General features: G+C 46.1%; 1 protein-coding gene across 3 annotated transcripts in view; it reads left to right on the top strand.

Moving 5' to 3' along the window:
* Nucleotides 1-470: 470 nt before the first annotated feature.
* The window catches only part of LVRN (laeverin), a 38,539-nt gene continuing 23,295 nt past the window's right edge, over nucleotides 471-15,714 (top strand). For all 3 annotated transcript variants that reach the window (XR_015946244.1, XM_088653343.1, XM_035100295.3), the window contains exons 1-6: nucleotides 471-1,917; nucleotides 5,048-5,190; nucleotides 5,565-5,740; nucleotides 7,878-8,004; nucleotides 9,601-9,755; nucleotides 12,478-12,591. Coding sequence is in view for 2 of the 3 variants with exons in the window: in XM_088653343.1 (XP_088509469.1) it covers nucleotides 1,274-1,917; nucleotides 5,048-5,190; nucleotides 5,565-5,740; nucleotides 7,878-8,004; nucleotides 9,601-9,755; nucleotides 12,478-12,591 (1,359 nt within the window). In the remaining variant the exon portion in view is untranslated. The remainder of the gene's footprint in view (nucleotides 1,918-5,047; nucleotides 5,191-5,564; nucleotides 5,741-7,877; nucleotides 8,005-9,600; nucleotides 9,756-12,477; nucleotides 12,592-15,714) is intronic.

The following is a 15,714-nucleotide window of genomic DNA, read 5'->3' as shown; positions in this document are numbered from 1 at the left end:
TTTGTTCTACTGTCAAATAGCTCTTACCGGTACTTCTTCTTGATGTTTAGTGAGAATCACCTTTCTTGTAACTTGAACCCATTGGTTCAGGTCCTAGCCACTGGAGCAGGTGAAAACAAGCTTGCACCATTCTCTGTGTGACAGCCCTTGAGATATCTGAAGATGGACAGGGTTGCCATATTCTGAAGAGCAAAAAAGAGGGCACATTTGCCGACTTCTGCTTTTAACTATTGATTTCTATGATGGCTCTACCCATGAAAAGGTGTCCTGGAAAAAGAGGGCATATGGCAACTCTTCTCAATTTTTCCAGACTTATACAAAACAGCAGGTTAAAAAACCCAAAGCCTTGTGTTGCTTGGCCCAATCAGCAGCCCACTGATGAGCACCTCGTCAATGGGAATAGAGATGGCACCCAGCAAAAATGTTATAAGTAAACAAACAAACTCACCTACAACAATGGGCTTCAGTACATACAATTTTATATTGTTGTATTTCCCTTCACCACGGATCGGGAACATCCAACTTAAATGGCGTAAAGTGCCAACTGCCATTAATTTGGATGAGTACAAGGTCGTGCTGATGAAGCCAAAAAGCATGCACACCTGGGATGCATCACACCCACTTTAAACCGCCCAGGACAGGAGTCTCCAACATGTGTGGTTTGGGAATATAATTAGGGAGAAAGGAAAGAGCTATGTTCCTACCTTAAAGGGGCTTGAACATCTAAAGGAAGTGCTGAGCGAGTTTCCTACTTCCCCCTCAACCTTCCCTGCCCCCTTTTCCAAGCTGCACCAGCTGCTAAGGCCTGCCTCCTGAAGGGACTCACCTCCTTTCCAACAAGGGAGCTAAGGGGAAATATTCCCCCAGAGGAGGAATGTGCAAAAAGCCCCTCCTGCTGGAGCTTCCAAGAGGAGTCTCGGAGGATGCAAAGCAATTCCAAGTCCTCCTCACCCTTCCAGGGAACTAAGGAGGGCTTTCGCCTCCAGTCAGCTGCTGGGAGATGATGTGCAGATGAGGAGCTCCCAGGAAGGGAGGAAGAAGAGGCGGGGTTGAAGGAAGAAGGATGGGTTCTTGGCGCCCAGGCGGGGTGTGCCGCGTTCAGACCACCTCAGCCAACAGCTTGCTTGGCTCCAGCCCTGCAGTCTCCACCAACGACCCCCTGAGTCAACGAAGAAGCGGCCCTGACCCTTCCCCGTCTCAGAAGAGGGGTCTTGCCCTGTGCTGAATTTCTTCCTCAGTCGCTCAGGCCCCCCTTCGCTTTCACCCGGCCACCATGACCGTCAAGTTGCGCTCGGGCTTCTACGTGGGCAAAAAGTCCGCCGCGCTGCTGGCGCTGCTCTCGGCTGCGCTGCTCTTGGCGCTGCTGGTGCTGGCTATCCTGTACGGGCGCTGCGCGCAGGATTTAAAAGGAAGAGGCGACGAGGCGGCGGTGGCGGCGGCGCCCACGGACGAGGGGGCTCCCGCCGCCAGCGCCGACCCACCCGCGCGGCCGCCCGGCGCGTGGGACTCTTGGCGTCTGCCGGGGGACTTGGAGCCACTGCACTACTCGCTGCTGCTGTGGCCGCACCTGGCGCCCGGCCTGCCCGAGCCGCGCACGCACTCGGGGCAGGTGAACATCACCGTGCGATGCCTCCGCGACACGGACGCGGTGCTGCTGCACAGCGTGGAGCTTGTCTACCAGCGCGCCGCCGTCTGGGGGCCCCTGACGGGCGGCACCGCCGCCGCCGCCAATGGCAGCGTGGCCGTGGCCGAGCTGTGGGAAGCGCCGCGGAACGAGTACGCGGTGCTGGAGTTGCGCGCGAACCTGAGCGCGGGCGCCCTCTATGAGCTGCAGCTCGCCTTCTGGGGCAAGATCCAGGCCGAGCCGGAGTTCCATGGGCTCTTCGGGAGCAGCTATAAGGACGAAGGAGAGAGCAGGTAGGTATTGCGGTTCCTGGCTTGCTTTCCCAGACCCTCCAAGTCCCGAATTTGCAGAAGCTGTCCAGGACCAGGTTTCTGGTTTGATTCGCTTTTCCTTAGGACGTCCCTGTTTTCATTGGAGAAATGTTGGAGGGTATGCCTTAACCCTCCAATGGAACTAACGGGCGAGAGTTGCTTGGGGGAAAGCGTCAAACACTTTCCCTGAGCCCGAGGCCCACAGGCTTAGCACAGGCCTTCCGACTCAATTTGGAGCAATGGTGGTGCCTGTTTATATCCGGTTATTTGTCCTAATGCTCTTCCTTACATCTTCCAAAGAGGTGGGATCTCCAACTGGTCTTGCATCCAGACACAGCGATGCTTCTTGATCCAGTGTGCATGACATGCCAACACCGTTTGCAGTAGAGGCTGGAGGTTTTTAAAGCAGAGGTTGGATGGCTGTCTTGTCATGGATGCTCGAGCTGAGATTCCTGCATTGCAGCGGGTTGGACTAGATGACCCTTGGGGTGCCTTCCAACTCTAAAATTCTGTGATTCTATTAGAGCAAATGGGGCGCTTCTCCTGCAACCTCACTCTGCCCTCAGCCTGAGGCCCCACCATCCTGCCTTCTTGTTTGCAGCTAGTTGAGGGGGTTGCACTGCTTATCGCAGTGGTGTCCAAACCTTTTTCAAAGAGGACCAGATTTGATTAAATGAAGGGCCGTAAGGGCTGACCAAAGAGCTTTTTTAGGGTTGAAATTGTTGAGGTTTTTTTTTAGGATTTTACCCCAGGAAATAAACTGCCATGGGGGCCAGATTAAACCAACCGGTGGGCCGGATTAGGCCCCCCAAACAGGCTTTGGACATGCCTGGCTTATCGTTTTCCTCCTCTTGCTGCTCCTCAGTCTCCAAGTTGCTCTTGTTGGACTTGTTGGAGGGAAGGGGAGGGGATCAACATGAGTTGGGTCTGCCTGTCATTGGCTTTTAACTGCCTATCACTAGGTTCCTCCTACTTTTGGACTGCCTTCCACCAGCCCCAATGGACAGCAGCCCCACCGGTCAAGTGCAATATTGGAGAAAGGGGGGAATTATTATTATTATTAAACTAAATTTGTATACTGCCCTTCAATTGTGCAAGCAAGTGTAGTGACCTAGGATGAGAGTTTGAAACTTGAAACAAACACATAACTTTAAACAACTTCCCATATGCTAACTTCAGAATCCTGATTGCATTTCCATACAATATGCTGACACTTCAGTTCCCTGAATTAACTTGAGTCCCTTTTCAGTGTTGTGTTGTTGCTTGAAGGATTTGATGTTCCTGCAATGATGCTCTAGCAGGCTGTCTGTTCTCCTCTTCCTTATAGCTGTTCTGTCCTTCATAGCCCAGGCTTAGACTTTTTAAAGCAAGCTCTGTACAGTGATTTTTGGGAAGAATGGTCTCGTCTTGCCAGGAAAGCAAATTTAATTCACACTTCTTGTAAGTGCTGGAGCCAGGGGTGGACTTTCATAATATATGGAAATATGCAAAATTGGGCGCCCTAAAATGGATCTTCTCAGTTATGGATCTTCAAAATCTTCCACCCCCTTGGCTTGTGCTCACTGGAAGGACAGATTGTGAAGCTGAGGCTCCAATACTTTGGCCACCTCATGAGAAGAGAAGAATCCTTGGAAAAGACCTTGATGTTGGGAAAGATGGAGGGCACTAGGAGAAGGGGACGACAGAGGACGAGATGGTTGGAGAGTGTTCTCGAAGCTACGAACATGAGTTTGACCAAACTGCGGGAGGCAGTGGAAGACAGGAGTGCCTGGTGTGCTATGGTCCATGGGGTCACAAAGAGTCGGACACGACTAAACAACAACAAACAAAATGGATCTTCTCAGTTATGGATCTTCAAAATCTTCCACCCCCTTGGCTTGGCGCCCTGCATTGCCCTCCAGCATAAATAATCATGTCTACTTTGTCACTTACTCTTAAAGTCCAAGTGGGGTATAAATGAGCTTATGTGGAAATTCTAATATATATTGTGAGTCAATGTGAACTAATTAACTTGAGAAGAGCATTTTTCTCAGCTTGGGGTGAAGGAGGCATTCAGTAGAACCAGTTAAATCCTCCCACCACACAGGAAAACAGAGAGACAAAAGGACTTCAGAGTCTGTCCCAATGTATACCTATATTCCTTCCAGTAAAGCCGTATACTCCTTCCCTAATAATGGCTAACTCAATAGCTTGCACTCCTTAGCCCAAAAAGCTGTTGGATGTGCTTGTAGCTTATTTTAAAAACTGCACGCAGCTCCAGGGATCAGGTGGTAAAACTGCACATGTGTACCACTAAGGTTGGGGTTGCATGTGGAAATTTGTTTCCACAAACATGGCCGAATTGGGGCTATCTTATTTTATTTATTACATTTATAAATAACTGTCCAGGGCAGTTTATACATAACTGATAAAACAATGGAAACTTCTAAAAACAATACCAATACAAATCCAAACTGGGATTTTAAAAAATAAATAAGTTCCATTTAAAAGTCTTGTTGAAATAAGAAATTATCCAGGAGGAGCCAGATAGACAACAGAGATAGTGCCTGTCTAGTATTTAATGTGTGTGTGTGGGAATTCCAAAGAGTAGGGGCCCACACTAAAGGTCCAATTCCTCCTTATAATATGTTATCCACAGGAGGACTGAAGATATATGAGCTGAGAATATCCTTTATGCACCCTGGTCCCAGGCCAGGAGCTCTGGGGAGGGGGGGCAAGCCCCACCCCAATTTTCAAGCAAAAAGCTGGACCCCCTCAATATTCTGCTGCTGTGATGGGCCCCACTGAGGCTGCCCGCAGCTGTGGCAGGCCCTGCTGGGCCCTCCTGCTGCTGTGATGGGCAGTACCCAGTGCATGTGTCCCAGGTCGTACAGGGCTTTGTATACCAACCTCAACCTGGGCCAGCCTCACGGGCAGAGTGCATTGAAGTAACCCCACAGGTTAATAACCCTCTCATGGACAGTCTACCCCGGTACAGAAACCACAAAGCTGGCAAAAGGGACTCGCAGCCACCGAGGTTGCGTGGGCCTCCAATGACCGAGATGGATTCAGGAGTAGTATCCCCCCAGACTACGAGCTGTTGACTTTGAACTTATTCGTATTCTCAATTTAGGTGGTTGGTCGTATCTCACCTAGAACCGGCAGGTGCCAGGAGGGTTTACCCATGCTTCGATGAGCCTGCAATGAAAGCTACCTTTAACATCAGTATTGTTCACCATCCAAGCTATAAAGTGCTTTCCAACATGCCGATTAAGGGTAAGGAAGGGAATGTGGGACTTTCTAATTGTGTGGTGGGGCCCGTTATGTAATGGCAACGGTACTAGGCTTATTAATATTGTTGCTATTATAGTTGCTGCAGCCAGGATTAGAAAAATCTCAGGTGCCCTGAATCATCTAGGTGCCTAAAATTTTGGTTCTAGAACCTAGGAATCTAAGAAACAAAACGGGGGCCAGATCCTTGCTTGGCCATGGCATTTTTTTTTACAGAGGGAACAAGAACATAGCTTAACTATTAGATCTAATGGTCGCTATATAGAAGTCTAATCTGTATATATTAGACTTCCATTCTGAACAGAGCAAATTTGCCATAATATTCAGTATTAATGCCTATAATAATTGTTCTTTTATAGATGTATCTGAGTATAAAGATGTGAATGAGAGCACATTGAGTACTTTGAGTAATGGGACTTCACTGATGAACTGGACTGTCACAACATTTGAAACAACACCAAAAATGTCCACATATATCACTGCTTTTGCGGTCTGTAACTTTGATTATGTCACCACAGTGGAGAGGGGCAATGAGGTGAATAAGTCTGCTGAATTTATTATAGACTTTAGCAGCATATACTTGCATTTATGAGTGAATTATGTGTTGCACAATATGCACTAATGTTTAAATTATGGTATAAGATTAAATGGTTTTTTTTTAAAAAATAAATTGCATCCTGAAAACTAATATGCAACATCTACTCCTGTTTCCTGCTTTGTCAATCTTACTCAGAACAGGGTTACTCCAGATCAGGTTTTGTTTAAGCACAGTACAACTAGATTCTTTAGTGGAGAAACATTAGTTTGTTAGAAGACTGCTTTCCACATGCCTGCCTGCCTTTGGAATAGGGTTCTCTTACTAGAACATCACTCACACTGTGTAGGCCAGGCATCCCCAAACTTTGGCCCTCCAGATGTTTTGGACTACAATTCCCATCATCCCTGACCACTGGTCCTGTTAGCTAGGGATCATGGGAGTTGTAGGCCAAAACATCTGGAGGGCCGCAGTTTGGGGATGCCTGGTGTAGGCACTGCTGTTCCAGACATGGTTTACCAGATGAACCAGATCTAGCTGGCATGCAAGATGCTTATCTCCCTTGCCCTGTGCAGGCCATTGTTGACAGGTGAGTGGGACCACCCACCTGTCAATCACCTAACATTAAGAGGGCAGGTGACTGATAGCTGTCAAAGTTCAAATGAGGTTGCTGTAACTATTAAATCAGTGATTACAGGAAACTCCTTGGAGACATGCTTTCAAGCACCAGTCCGCTGACTGGTGCTGGGAGTGCTCCTTTAAAGATTTATTAAATTGATATCATCCCATTTAAAAGGCTCAGGTCTGGGCCATTATTATATCATTATAGAATCATAGCATTGGAAGAGATCTTGAGGGTCATCTAGTCCAACCCCCTGCAATGCAGGAATCTCAGCTAAAGCATCCATGACAAGATGACCATCCAAACTCTGCTTAAAAACCTCCAATGAAGGAGAGCCCACAGCCTCTCGTGGGAGTCTGTCCCACTGTCAGACAGCTCTTATCTTCTGCTGTTTCACCCAAACTGCCCATGCGGATTTGTCTTGTCACTTGCAAAATGGGCAGAACAGTTTAGGATCTACATCAGTGTTTCCAAAACTCAGGTCTCCAGCTGTTTTTGTACTACAACTCCCATCATCCCTAGCTAGCAGGACCAATAGTCAGGGATGATAGGAATTGTAAGTCCAAAAACAACTGGAGACCCAAGTTTGGGAACCACTGATCTACACTATGGGGGAAAGAGTTAAGATGCTTGTGTTTCCGGGATTTTCATTTTCCAAGGTCCTTATCAGTGCTTGTGTTGTCTAGCTAGGGAGAAGGTATTGAGGATAACCTTGTCTGTAGCAGCCTACTGATTATATAAAGTTTCACCCACGTAGCCTCATATCTCTAACCATTAAGCAGCTAGTACTCCCATTTACCCAAATGTCTGATAATTCAAAATATTTGGGTACACTGGGGGCTACCAGGGAAGCTAAAAGGTAATAAAATGTAACAGAAGGGTCCATTCCATTACACCTTCCACAGAGTTTTCCACCTGGAGTCAGGCAGCATTCTGTGGCTGCTGACCACACTCGTATCTTAAATTCTTATTCTTAAATTGATTGGTGACTGGCTGCATGTATTCCAGGTGATAAATGGTTCTTGCAAATTGTAGTCACGACTAACACCCAATGCCTTTCAAGTGGCTGCTTATGTGGTCTTGGATAACACAGAAATGAATTCATTGGTGTGTCGATTGTCAAATGTTTAACTGACACAGAGCATGCACAAACCTAGCAGTGCCACCCACCGTCTAGCAACCGTTTCCCTTTTCCCTTCATCCCGCATTCTCATTCTTTTGTTTGGAAGAATACATGGCGCAACTGCATGCGGATGTGGGAGCAATTAAGTTTTTAAAGAACAAGAGTTTCAGGGTGCATGATGTCATGGAAGAAAATGTGGTGGTCTTCAAAGGATAAGGCAACCTGAACAGAGGTCTAAAATGCAATGAAGTTTTAAGGAATTCTGCTAAATACCTGTTTTCTTTTTTTTCTGAAAGTCACTGTGCAAATTCATGGCCACTAAAGAAGACCTAATGATATGAAATAGATTTTCATCAGTTGTCCAAAATAACCATTTCTGTGCATATTCATAGATACGCATTTGGGCTCGGAAGGATGCAATTAAAAATGGATCTGCTGAATATGCTTTAAATATCACTGGACCAATCTTTTCATTTATGGAAGACTTACTTAACATCAGTTACCCTCTTCCAAAAACAGGTATGCATGCTTCTTCTTTTTTTTAAAAAAAGAAACAACCTCTTAAAATGTTTAAAATGGACAAAATTGTTTTTGCTTGGAATCATGTGCTACGTTCCCAGAAATGCTTTTTTCTTCTGACTTTGAATTAGAAATCCATACAGTGTTTGAGGAACAGCTATTCTAAACAAGAGGCACAACATTTCTGTGACCCTGAAACTAACTGGTTTATTGTGGTGTGAGCTGTCCAAAACAGCCTACACCTTAGAATACACTATAAGACTTACACCCCACTGTTCCATCTAAAATATCCCTGAAGTGGCCATCAACAGATTATGCAATTCAGTAGAAAGCTTTGGTGGTGGGGCAGCTAAGAGAGATGTGGTGAGGGTGTGATATTAATGTCTCCCCCCAGCTCTCTGGTTGCCTCTGCTACTGCCCTTGGGAAATTATGGCCAACTCAAGAGAATTAACGCCTGCTAGCAAGCATGCTGCCAGGCATTTTTAGATGTCTTTCAGGTGTATATATGGTTGATGTTCTGCCTGAGCAAAAGTAGTTTCTTTTCTTGGAAAGCTGAGACCAGAATACCCCCTAAGTGTTAGGTCAATTTTTGGGGTGTGCATGCGTGTGCATATGTGTTTGATGCTACTGACTGGTTAGTCCTCTGGAATCTATCTTAAGGAATTTCTCATTCATAACGTGTCCCTTCTTTATTGAATCGATTCACTTTCCCATCCCTTCCTTGACCACACCCTTTTGATTTTTTGTGGTGCTCCTAACGTCTAAGTAATCCGCTTTTTCCAAGCTGCCATTTTTGCCAGCAAAGAGGTAAGTACAGCAAAACACTTTTCTCCACGACACACAATCCATTTCTGGAATTAATTGCCACAAGATACATCGATGACCAGGTAGTTTTAAAAGGGGGCTAGACCAGTCTATGGAGAATATGTTGATGAATAGGTACCGTGTTTCTCATATTATAAGACATGTCTTATATTTATTTTTTTCTCAAAAATACACACTATGGCTTATTTTCAAGGGATGTCTTATTTTTTTTCCTCCTCCTGCCGCGGCCGGCATTGCTGCTGCACCTATCACTATGTCTTATTTTCGGGGTATGGCTTATATTCCTTGAATGCTTAAAAATCCTGCTATGGCTTATTTTATGGGTATGTCTTAAAATATGAGAAACAGGGTATTTGTGCTGGTTAGGATACGGAACCTCTGTGTTAACATTCCATATGCTACTGAATATCAGTTGCTGAAAACTAGAGTAGAGGGCTGGTGCCTCCAGGAAGCCCACAAACAGGGCTTAAAGGCATCTGATTGGCCAAACTGCACAAAGGTGGACCCGAGACCTGATTATGCAGGTATATTTTTATGTTCTTTTGTACGAATACTTCCTTGTTTGTTTGTTATTAAGAACATGAAAAAAACCTACATGGGGGGGGGGGGAGCTCCCAATAGTCTTTGCTAGGTTCCTTTTCATGCCAATATTGTCAGCAGCTGAAAATCTTGGGAAAAGGCAGATTAAGCCAAGAGCACTCATGTAAACGTATGAATTGTGAAATGGTTAAAGCTTCTTCTTCTTTTTCTCTTTATTTAAACCAATCTAGATCTGCTTGCGCTACCTGATATGGCAGCTGGCGCTATGGAAAACTGGGGGCTAATTACTTTCCAGGAAATGTCCTTGTTGTATCACCCAGAAGATAAATTCTCACACCAGAAATATTGGATTTGCAAAATTATTTCCCATGAGATAGCACACCAGGCATGTGGTAAAATGTTCTGCACTTTAATCTATCTTTAAAAATGAAGTTGATATTTTGAAAGTAGCGGTAGCTGCAATAGTGGCAATTTAATGTGAAAATAAATCCTGAGAACTGCCAAGTGTTTGGAATTGGTCGCCGGGAGTACAGTTCCTGGGGAAGTAGAAGGCTCTTGCTTCCTGACTGAATACATTTTTAGGGTTTTATAGAATTACATAGAACTAACAAACTTAATAAAAATGAATCCTGGCATGACCTTTAAAAAGCCCATAATGTATTTGGGTGTCTGTGTTGAGATTAACATAAGCAATGTGGAGAGTTTTCCCAACAGACTGTTCACTGAAAAAAAAGTCACTGGTATATCGAGTACATTTACTAACGAAGGATTCATTTTTGCTTTCTCTCAAAGCACTTAGATCATGTATGGGGGACCTTTGGTCCCTTTGGATGTGGCTGAAATATGGTTCCCATGTAACCTGGCCATTGGCCATGCCTGCTAGTGCTGATGCAAGCAGTAGTTCGACAGCATCTGAAGGGCCAACGTTTCAGAAATGCAAGCAATTACGGTACTTGCACTGCTGCCAGCACACCAGAATTGTCCTCTTGACCTGTGAGGCTTCCTGTGGCACTGTGCTGTTTAACAAGATGCTGTTTAAGAGTCCAAAACTAAAAGTAAGGTAAAGGTAAAGGGACCCCTGACCATTAGGTCCAGTCGTGACCGACTCTTGGGTTGCGCGCTCATCTCGCATTATTGGCCGAGGGAGCCGGCTTATGGCTTCCAGCTCATGTGGCCAGATGACAAAGCCACTTCTGGCGAACCAGAGCAGCACACGGAAACGCCGTTTACCTTCCCGCTGTAGCGGTTCCTATTTATCTACTTGCATTTTGATGTGCTCTCGAACTGCTAGGTTGGCAGGAGCTGGGACCGAGCAACGGGAGCTCACCCCGTCACAGGGATTTAACCCACAGCGCCACAGCTAAAAGTAAGCCCCCCTAAATAGCATTTTTGGGCCACAAAGGAGAAGGGGTACAGTGCCAATGGCCCCTGCTATAATTAGCAACACGGCTACAATCTAGTCCCAGTAGAAGTGTAGGAGGATAAATGAAGCACACAAGAATCGCCTTTCTGGTTCAGTTTATAGTGCATTTGTCCCAGCATTTTGCTTCCAGTAGTGGACAGGCAGGAATATACAGGAGCTCATAAGCAAGACAGGAAAGTGGTGACCTTCTCATATTGTTTGTTCCTATCACATGATACTCAACAGGTGTTTTGCCTGCAAATATGGAGGTTTAACTGTCATGGCCAGTCTCTGTGAAGTTCCCAGCCATGTTAAAAAAAGAATTCATACATTTAGTGACTTCCAGAAGTTCATTGTGCATTGTCCCTTTGAACTTGCAGTTGAGCATCTTGTAATAGATCCCTTTCCTTGAAAGTTGAATGTAGTATGCAGTGTTTTTTTGTGATGGTGCTCACTGATATGGAGTACCGGTACCTTATTTGTTTAAAGTGGGGGGCAGGGAAGGAAGTAACAAGGGGAAACATAGAAGTGGGAGCAAGAAAGGAACAGCAGGGAACATCGTAACATTTGTTTAGCACCAGACTATTTTGTGTGTGTGCTAAAAGCCTAAAAAAGAGTACTTAATGAAAGCATGTAAAATAAGATACTGGATCAAAACTTGATTCATTAGCATTTGCTCTACAAATCCACAAACATAAATCAGATTATTATAAACTTTAATACCGTACCAAACAAAACTTTTGACACTCCAATATATGCTTCTGCTTATTTGTTAAACAAATCTATTTTTTCCTGTTGTGTTTCCCATTGACTTGTTTTTCTTTTCATTATGAGTTAAGCGATAACAGTTTTATTTAAAGTGGTGTCTGAAAAAACGTGTTTGTAAACTGAGGGAACGCCATGCTTTACAAGCTTTATCCCAATTAACGGGATGGTAAAGCGCCAACATGCCTCTTTTAAATTAAAGTAGAAAAAGGATCAAGGTAGTGGATTGGAAGGGTAAAAGACCAGACCCAAAATTGCTGCTTATTTACATTTCAAGAGAAGTCTCCATTAGTGCTTATAGGAACTTACCTGGAAATGCATATAGCAGTTGGCAGGGGGAAAGTTAATTTTCTCAATAGCAGTCAGCCAAGGTGGCATTGCTCACCTGCCTTCCCAGTACTGAGCACCACTGCTGGTTCCTGAGAGGGGAGCTCCAGGGAGCTCAGGGTGATGCTAGAGATGCAGCAGAGCCAATCTGGTGTTTCCTGCTGCCGTGCCTGCACCGCACTCAGCTCCCCTGTACCTCTCAGGAACCAATAGTAACACTCAGTGTTGGGAAGGCAGGTGAGTAGTGCAGTTTGTCTTGCAGACCATTATGGCTCCCTCCTCGTTCCACGTGGTTCTGCTGTTTAAAGACATACACATTCATTGCATTTGCACACTTGAATGCATCACACACTTAGAGAGAATTCTATTTGGTTATGTTATCAAATCCCAGAATGGATTTTTCTTTAATACTTCAACTGCCGATTTCTATCTTTGTAGCTTTTCTAAAATGGCGCCTTCCTAAATTCATACAAACCTGTAAACATTATAGCATTCCTTTTTGATAACGTATGCCAACGTGAGACTATGAACTACTCTTTTGCCTGATGATTAGAAGAGCAGTTTGAAAACAAATGCATTGAAAGACTCTCTCTCCTCTTCCTTCTATTTGAAGTGGTTTGGAAACCTAGTTACCATGAATTGGTGGAACGACTTATGGCTTAACGAAGGATTTGCATCTTACTTGGAGTATCTCGGTACATACTACATAATGCCCACAATGCCTCTGGTAGGTGTGAACTATATCATCGTTTATATAAGGTTTATCCAAACTGGGGGATTGTTTTCAGTCCCTTGAAATTAATGGGATCTATGCAATGGTGGTTTCAGGTCTCAGAGGGCCCCAGATTAGGTCCAGTCTCAACCTGACCCTTGAGCTGAGGGAGGCTGTGTAGCTGGTTGTTGATTCTCTAGGCCTGCTGGCTCTGGATTCTGAGATGGAAAATTCTGGGGTGCAAGGATACTCGTCAGGGCGATATTCCCCACAGGTTTCTGCAGTTAGCAGAAAAAGGAAGTTCCAGCCAAATACAGGAGCAAAACAGCGGTCAGTAGACCACAATCTTTATTGTTGTGCAACAGGTCTCCACACAGAGTAAGAACCCCGAACATGGGTTACAAGCTCTTTGAAGATCTTCCCTCCCTACCCAGAACATAGCTGCCAAGTTCCGGATTGAAAAATCCGGGACCAGCAGCGGCGCAGCACTGGAAGTCGCTTCTATGCATGTCCGGACATGCGTAGAAGCAACGTCCGTTGCCGCTCTGCCCGATTTCCAGTGCCCAAAAGCACCGCTCGGGTTGTGAAAACAGTGGCTGCTCCGAGCGGTAATAACAGGCTTAGCGATAACAGCGCCTGAGAGGCAACCTGAGACCGGTGGCGTCTCTGTCCCCCTCCGAAACCCTGCCCCCAACTGACTATATAACGAATAGCCCTGCCACGGCCCACCCAATTAACGTCAACTCACCCTCTTTCCCTCATTGGCTGGTACACGTGCGTCCTACTTGCCTGGTTGGGGAGAGGAGGAGCCGTCTCTGTGTGTGTGTGCGTGCATGCTCCTTCGGCAGCTGCTGTTTTGTTGAGGGCACACTGGGTGAAAAACAACTGCCCTAGCTAATAATCATGCCTTGTATACTAGGTCAAAGCTGTCTTCTACTGCTCTTTTGCGCTATGGTAATACCATAAACCATAAACCATAGGTATTCTTTTTGTTGAAATTTTGTGCTATGCATTCCTGATCTGATTCGCACTAATTATTTGTAAAGGTAAAGGTAAAGGGACCCCTGACCATTAGGTCCAGTCGTGACCGACTCTGGGGTTGCGCGCTCATCTCGCATTATTGGCCAAGGGAGCCGGCGTATAGCTTCCAGGTCATGTGGCCAGCATGACAAAGCCGCTTCTGGCAAACCAGAGCAGCACATGGAAACGCTGTTTACCTTCCCACTGTAGCGGTTCCTATTTATCTACTTGCATTTTGACGTGCTTTCGAACTGCTAGGTTGGCAGGAGCTGGGACCAAGCAACGGGAGCTCACCCCGTCACAGGGATTCGAACCGCCGACCTTCTGATCAGCAAGCCCTAGGCTCAGTGGTTTAACCACAGCGCCACCTGGGTCCCTCAGCGCCACCTGGGTCCCTCAATTATTTGTAGCAGATGTTAATTAAAATCAGGACATGATACTGGTTTTCTGACATTTACATTTCACATGCTGGCATCCCACAAATTGACTTTCTGCGATAAGAATTTCAGCCAAATGCAGATTTTCTTGAAAACGAAGGTTTTTTAAAATAGGAAGCCATTTACGTTCTATGAATTAAGCACCATATTTTTCGCTCCATAAGACGCACCTGACCATAAGATACACCTAGTTTTTAGAGGAGGAAAGGGGGAAAACCCCGTTTTTTGGGGGGGGGGATCAGCTCACAGTTGTGTACCGTATATGTCGGCGTATAAGATGACTGGGCGTATAAGACGACCCCCTACTTTTCCAGTCAAAATATAGAGTTTGGGATATACTCGCCATAACAAGTATATCCCACACTTCCAACGCACACCAAATAAAATTTTTCTCTTCCTCTTCCTCTCCCCGCTTTTTAAATACCGGTAAATGAAGCCAAAAGAGAGACACAGATGTTTAAATGCACTTACTTGCGGGCATGCTAATAACTATGGTAGCATTTTGAACTACCGTAGATTTCATTCAGAGGGAGGGAAGGAGCTGAAGCATAAAAACTGCAGTTAGCTCTTGAAGAAGAAGACGACGACGTGGGGAATAAGGGGAGGTGGGGTGGGGTAGGGGGCTGAGACTTGAACGCACATCCTCGGTCGCTTGCATCCCCCATCCTTCCCGGTCACTTGCGCCCGTCCCTCCTCGCCTCGCCCCTGTGTCCACCCGCCTGCTGTCCACCCCTCGGAGAGCCAGTGTGGTGTAGTGGTTAAGAGTGGTAGACTCGTAATCTGGGGAACCAGGTTCGCGTCTCCGCTCCTCCACATGCAGCTGCTGGGTGACCTTGGGCTAGTCACACTTCTTTGAAATCTCTCAGCCCCACTCACCTCACAGAGTGTTTGTTGTGGGGGAGGATGGGAAAGGAGAATGTTAGCCGCTTTGAGACTCCTTCGGGTAGCGATAAAGCGGGATATGTGCGCTGAGGGGGAAAACGAGGCGGCGGTGAGAGGAGGCTCCAGCGGGCATGGAACCGGCTCCTCTGGCCTCTGGCTCAGGGCGGGTGGGCAGGAAGGGAGGGGAGGAGAGGTGGGGAGAGGAAGAAGGGGAGGGAGCGCATCCCAGAGCCGGCTCCACTCGCACTCTAATGTTCCAGGCACCAAGGCGAGTGGGGGGAGAGAGAGAGTAAGAGGCTGCCGCTTTCTTTCCATGCAGGGAAGAGGGAAGAAAGCCCTGCGCGCCCCCTCTTCCTGCATGGAAAATGGCTGTGGCCGTTTTTGAGCTCCCCCCACTGTATGCAGCGACCACAGATCTTATACCCGGCATATAAGACAACCCCCAACTGTTGAAAAGATTTTCCTGGGTTCAAAAGTCATCTTATAGGCCGGGATATATGGTAGTTTCTTTTGCAAAGGGAGGGGAAAACCCCCGGTTTTTTGAGGATCAGCTCAAAGTTGTGCAGCTTCTTTTGCAAATGGGAAAAGCCCTGGTTTTTTGAGGATTAGCTCAAAGTTGTTGAGCTTACTTTGCAAAGGGAAAAAATCCTGTTTTTATGGGGTTCAACTCACAGTTCTGCAGCTTCTTTAGGAAAGGAAAGGGAGCCATTCCTAGTGTTTCCAGACAGATAATCTAATCAGCCAGTCACATGTCGCTGGGGAAACAAACAGCCTCCGCCTGCAGAACATTCAACAATGG

The sequence above is a fragment of the Zootoca vivipara genome, chromosome 10, assembly GCF_965207765.1.
Source record: "Zootoca vivipara chromosome 10, rZooViv2.hap1.1, whole genome shotgun sequence".
In the NCBI taxonomy this organism is placed as follows: Eukaryota; Metazoa; Chordata; class Lepidosauria; order Squamata; family Lacertidae; genus Zootoca; species Zootoca vivipara.
Note: the sequence above shows the minus strand (reverse complement) of the source record. Positions and strands in the feature narration are given on the sequence as shown.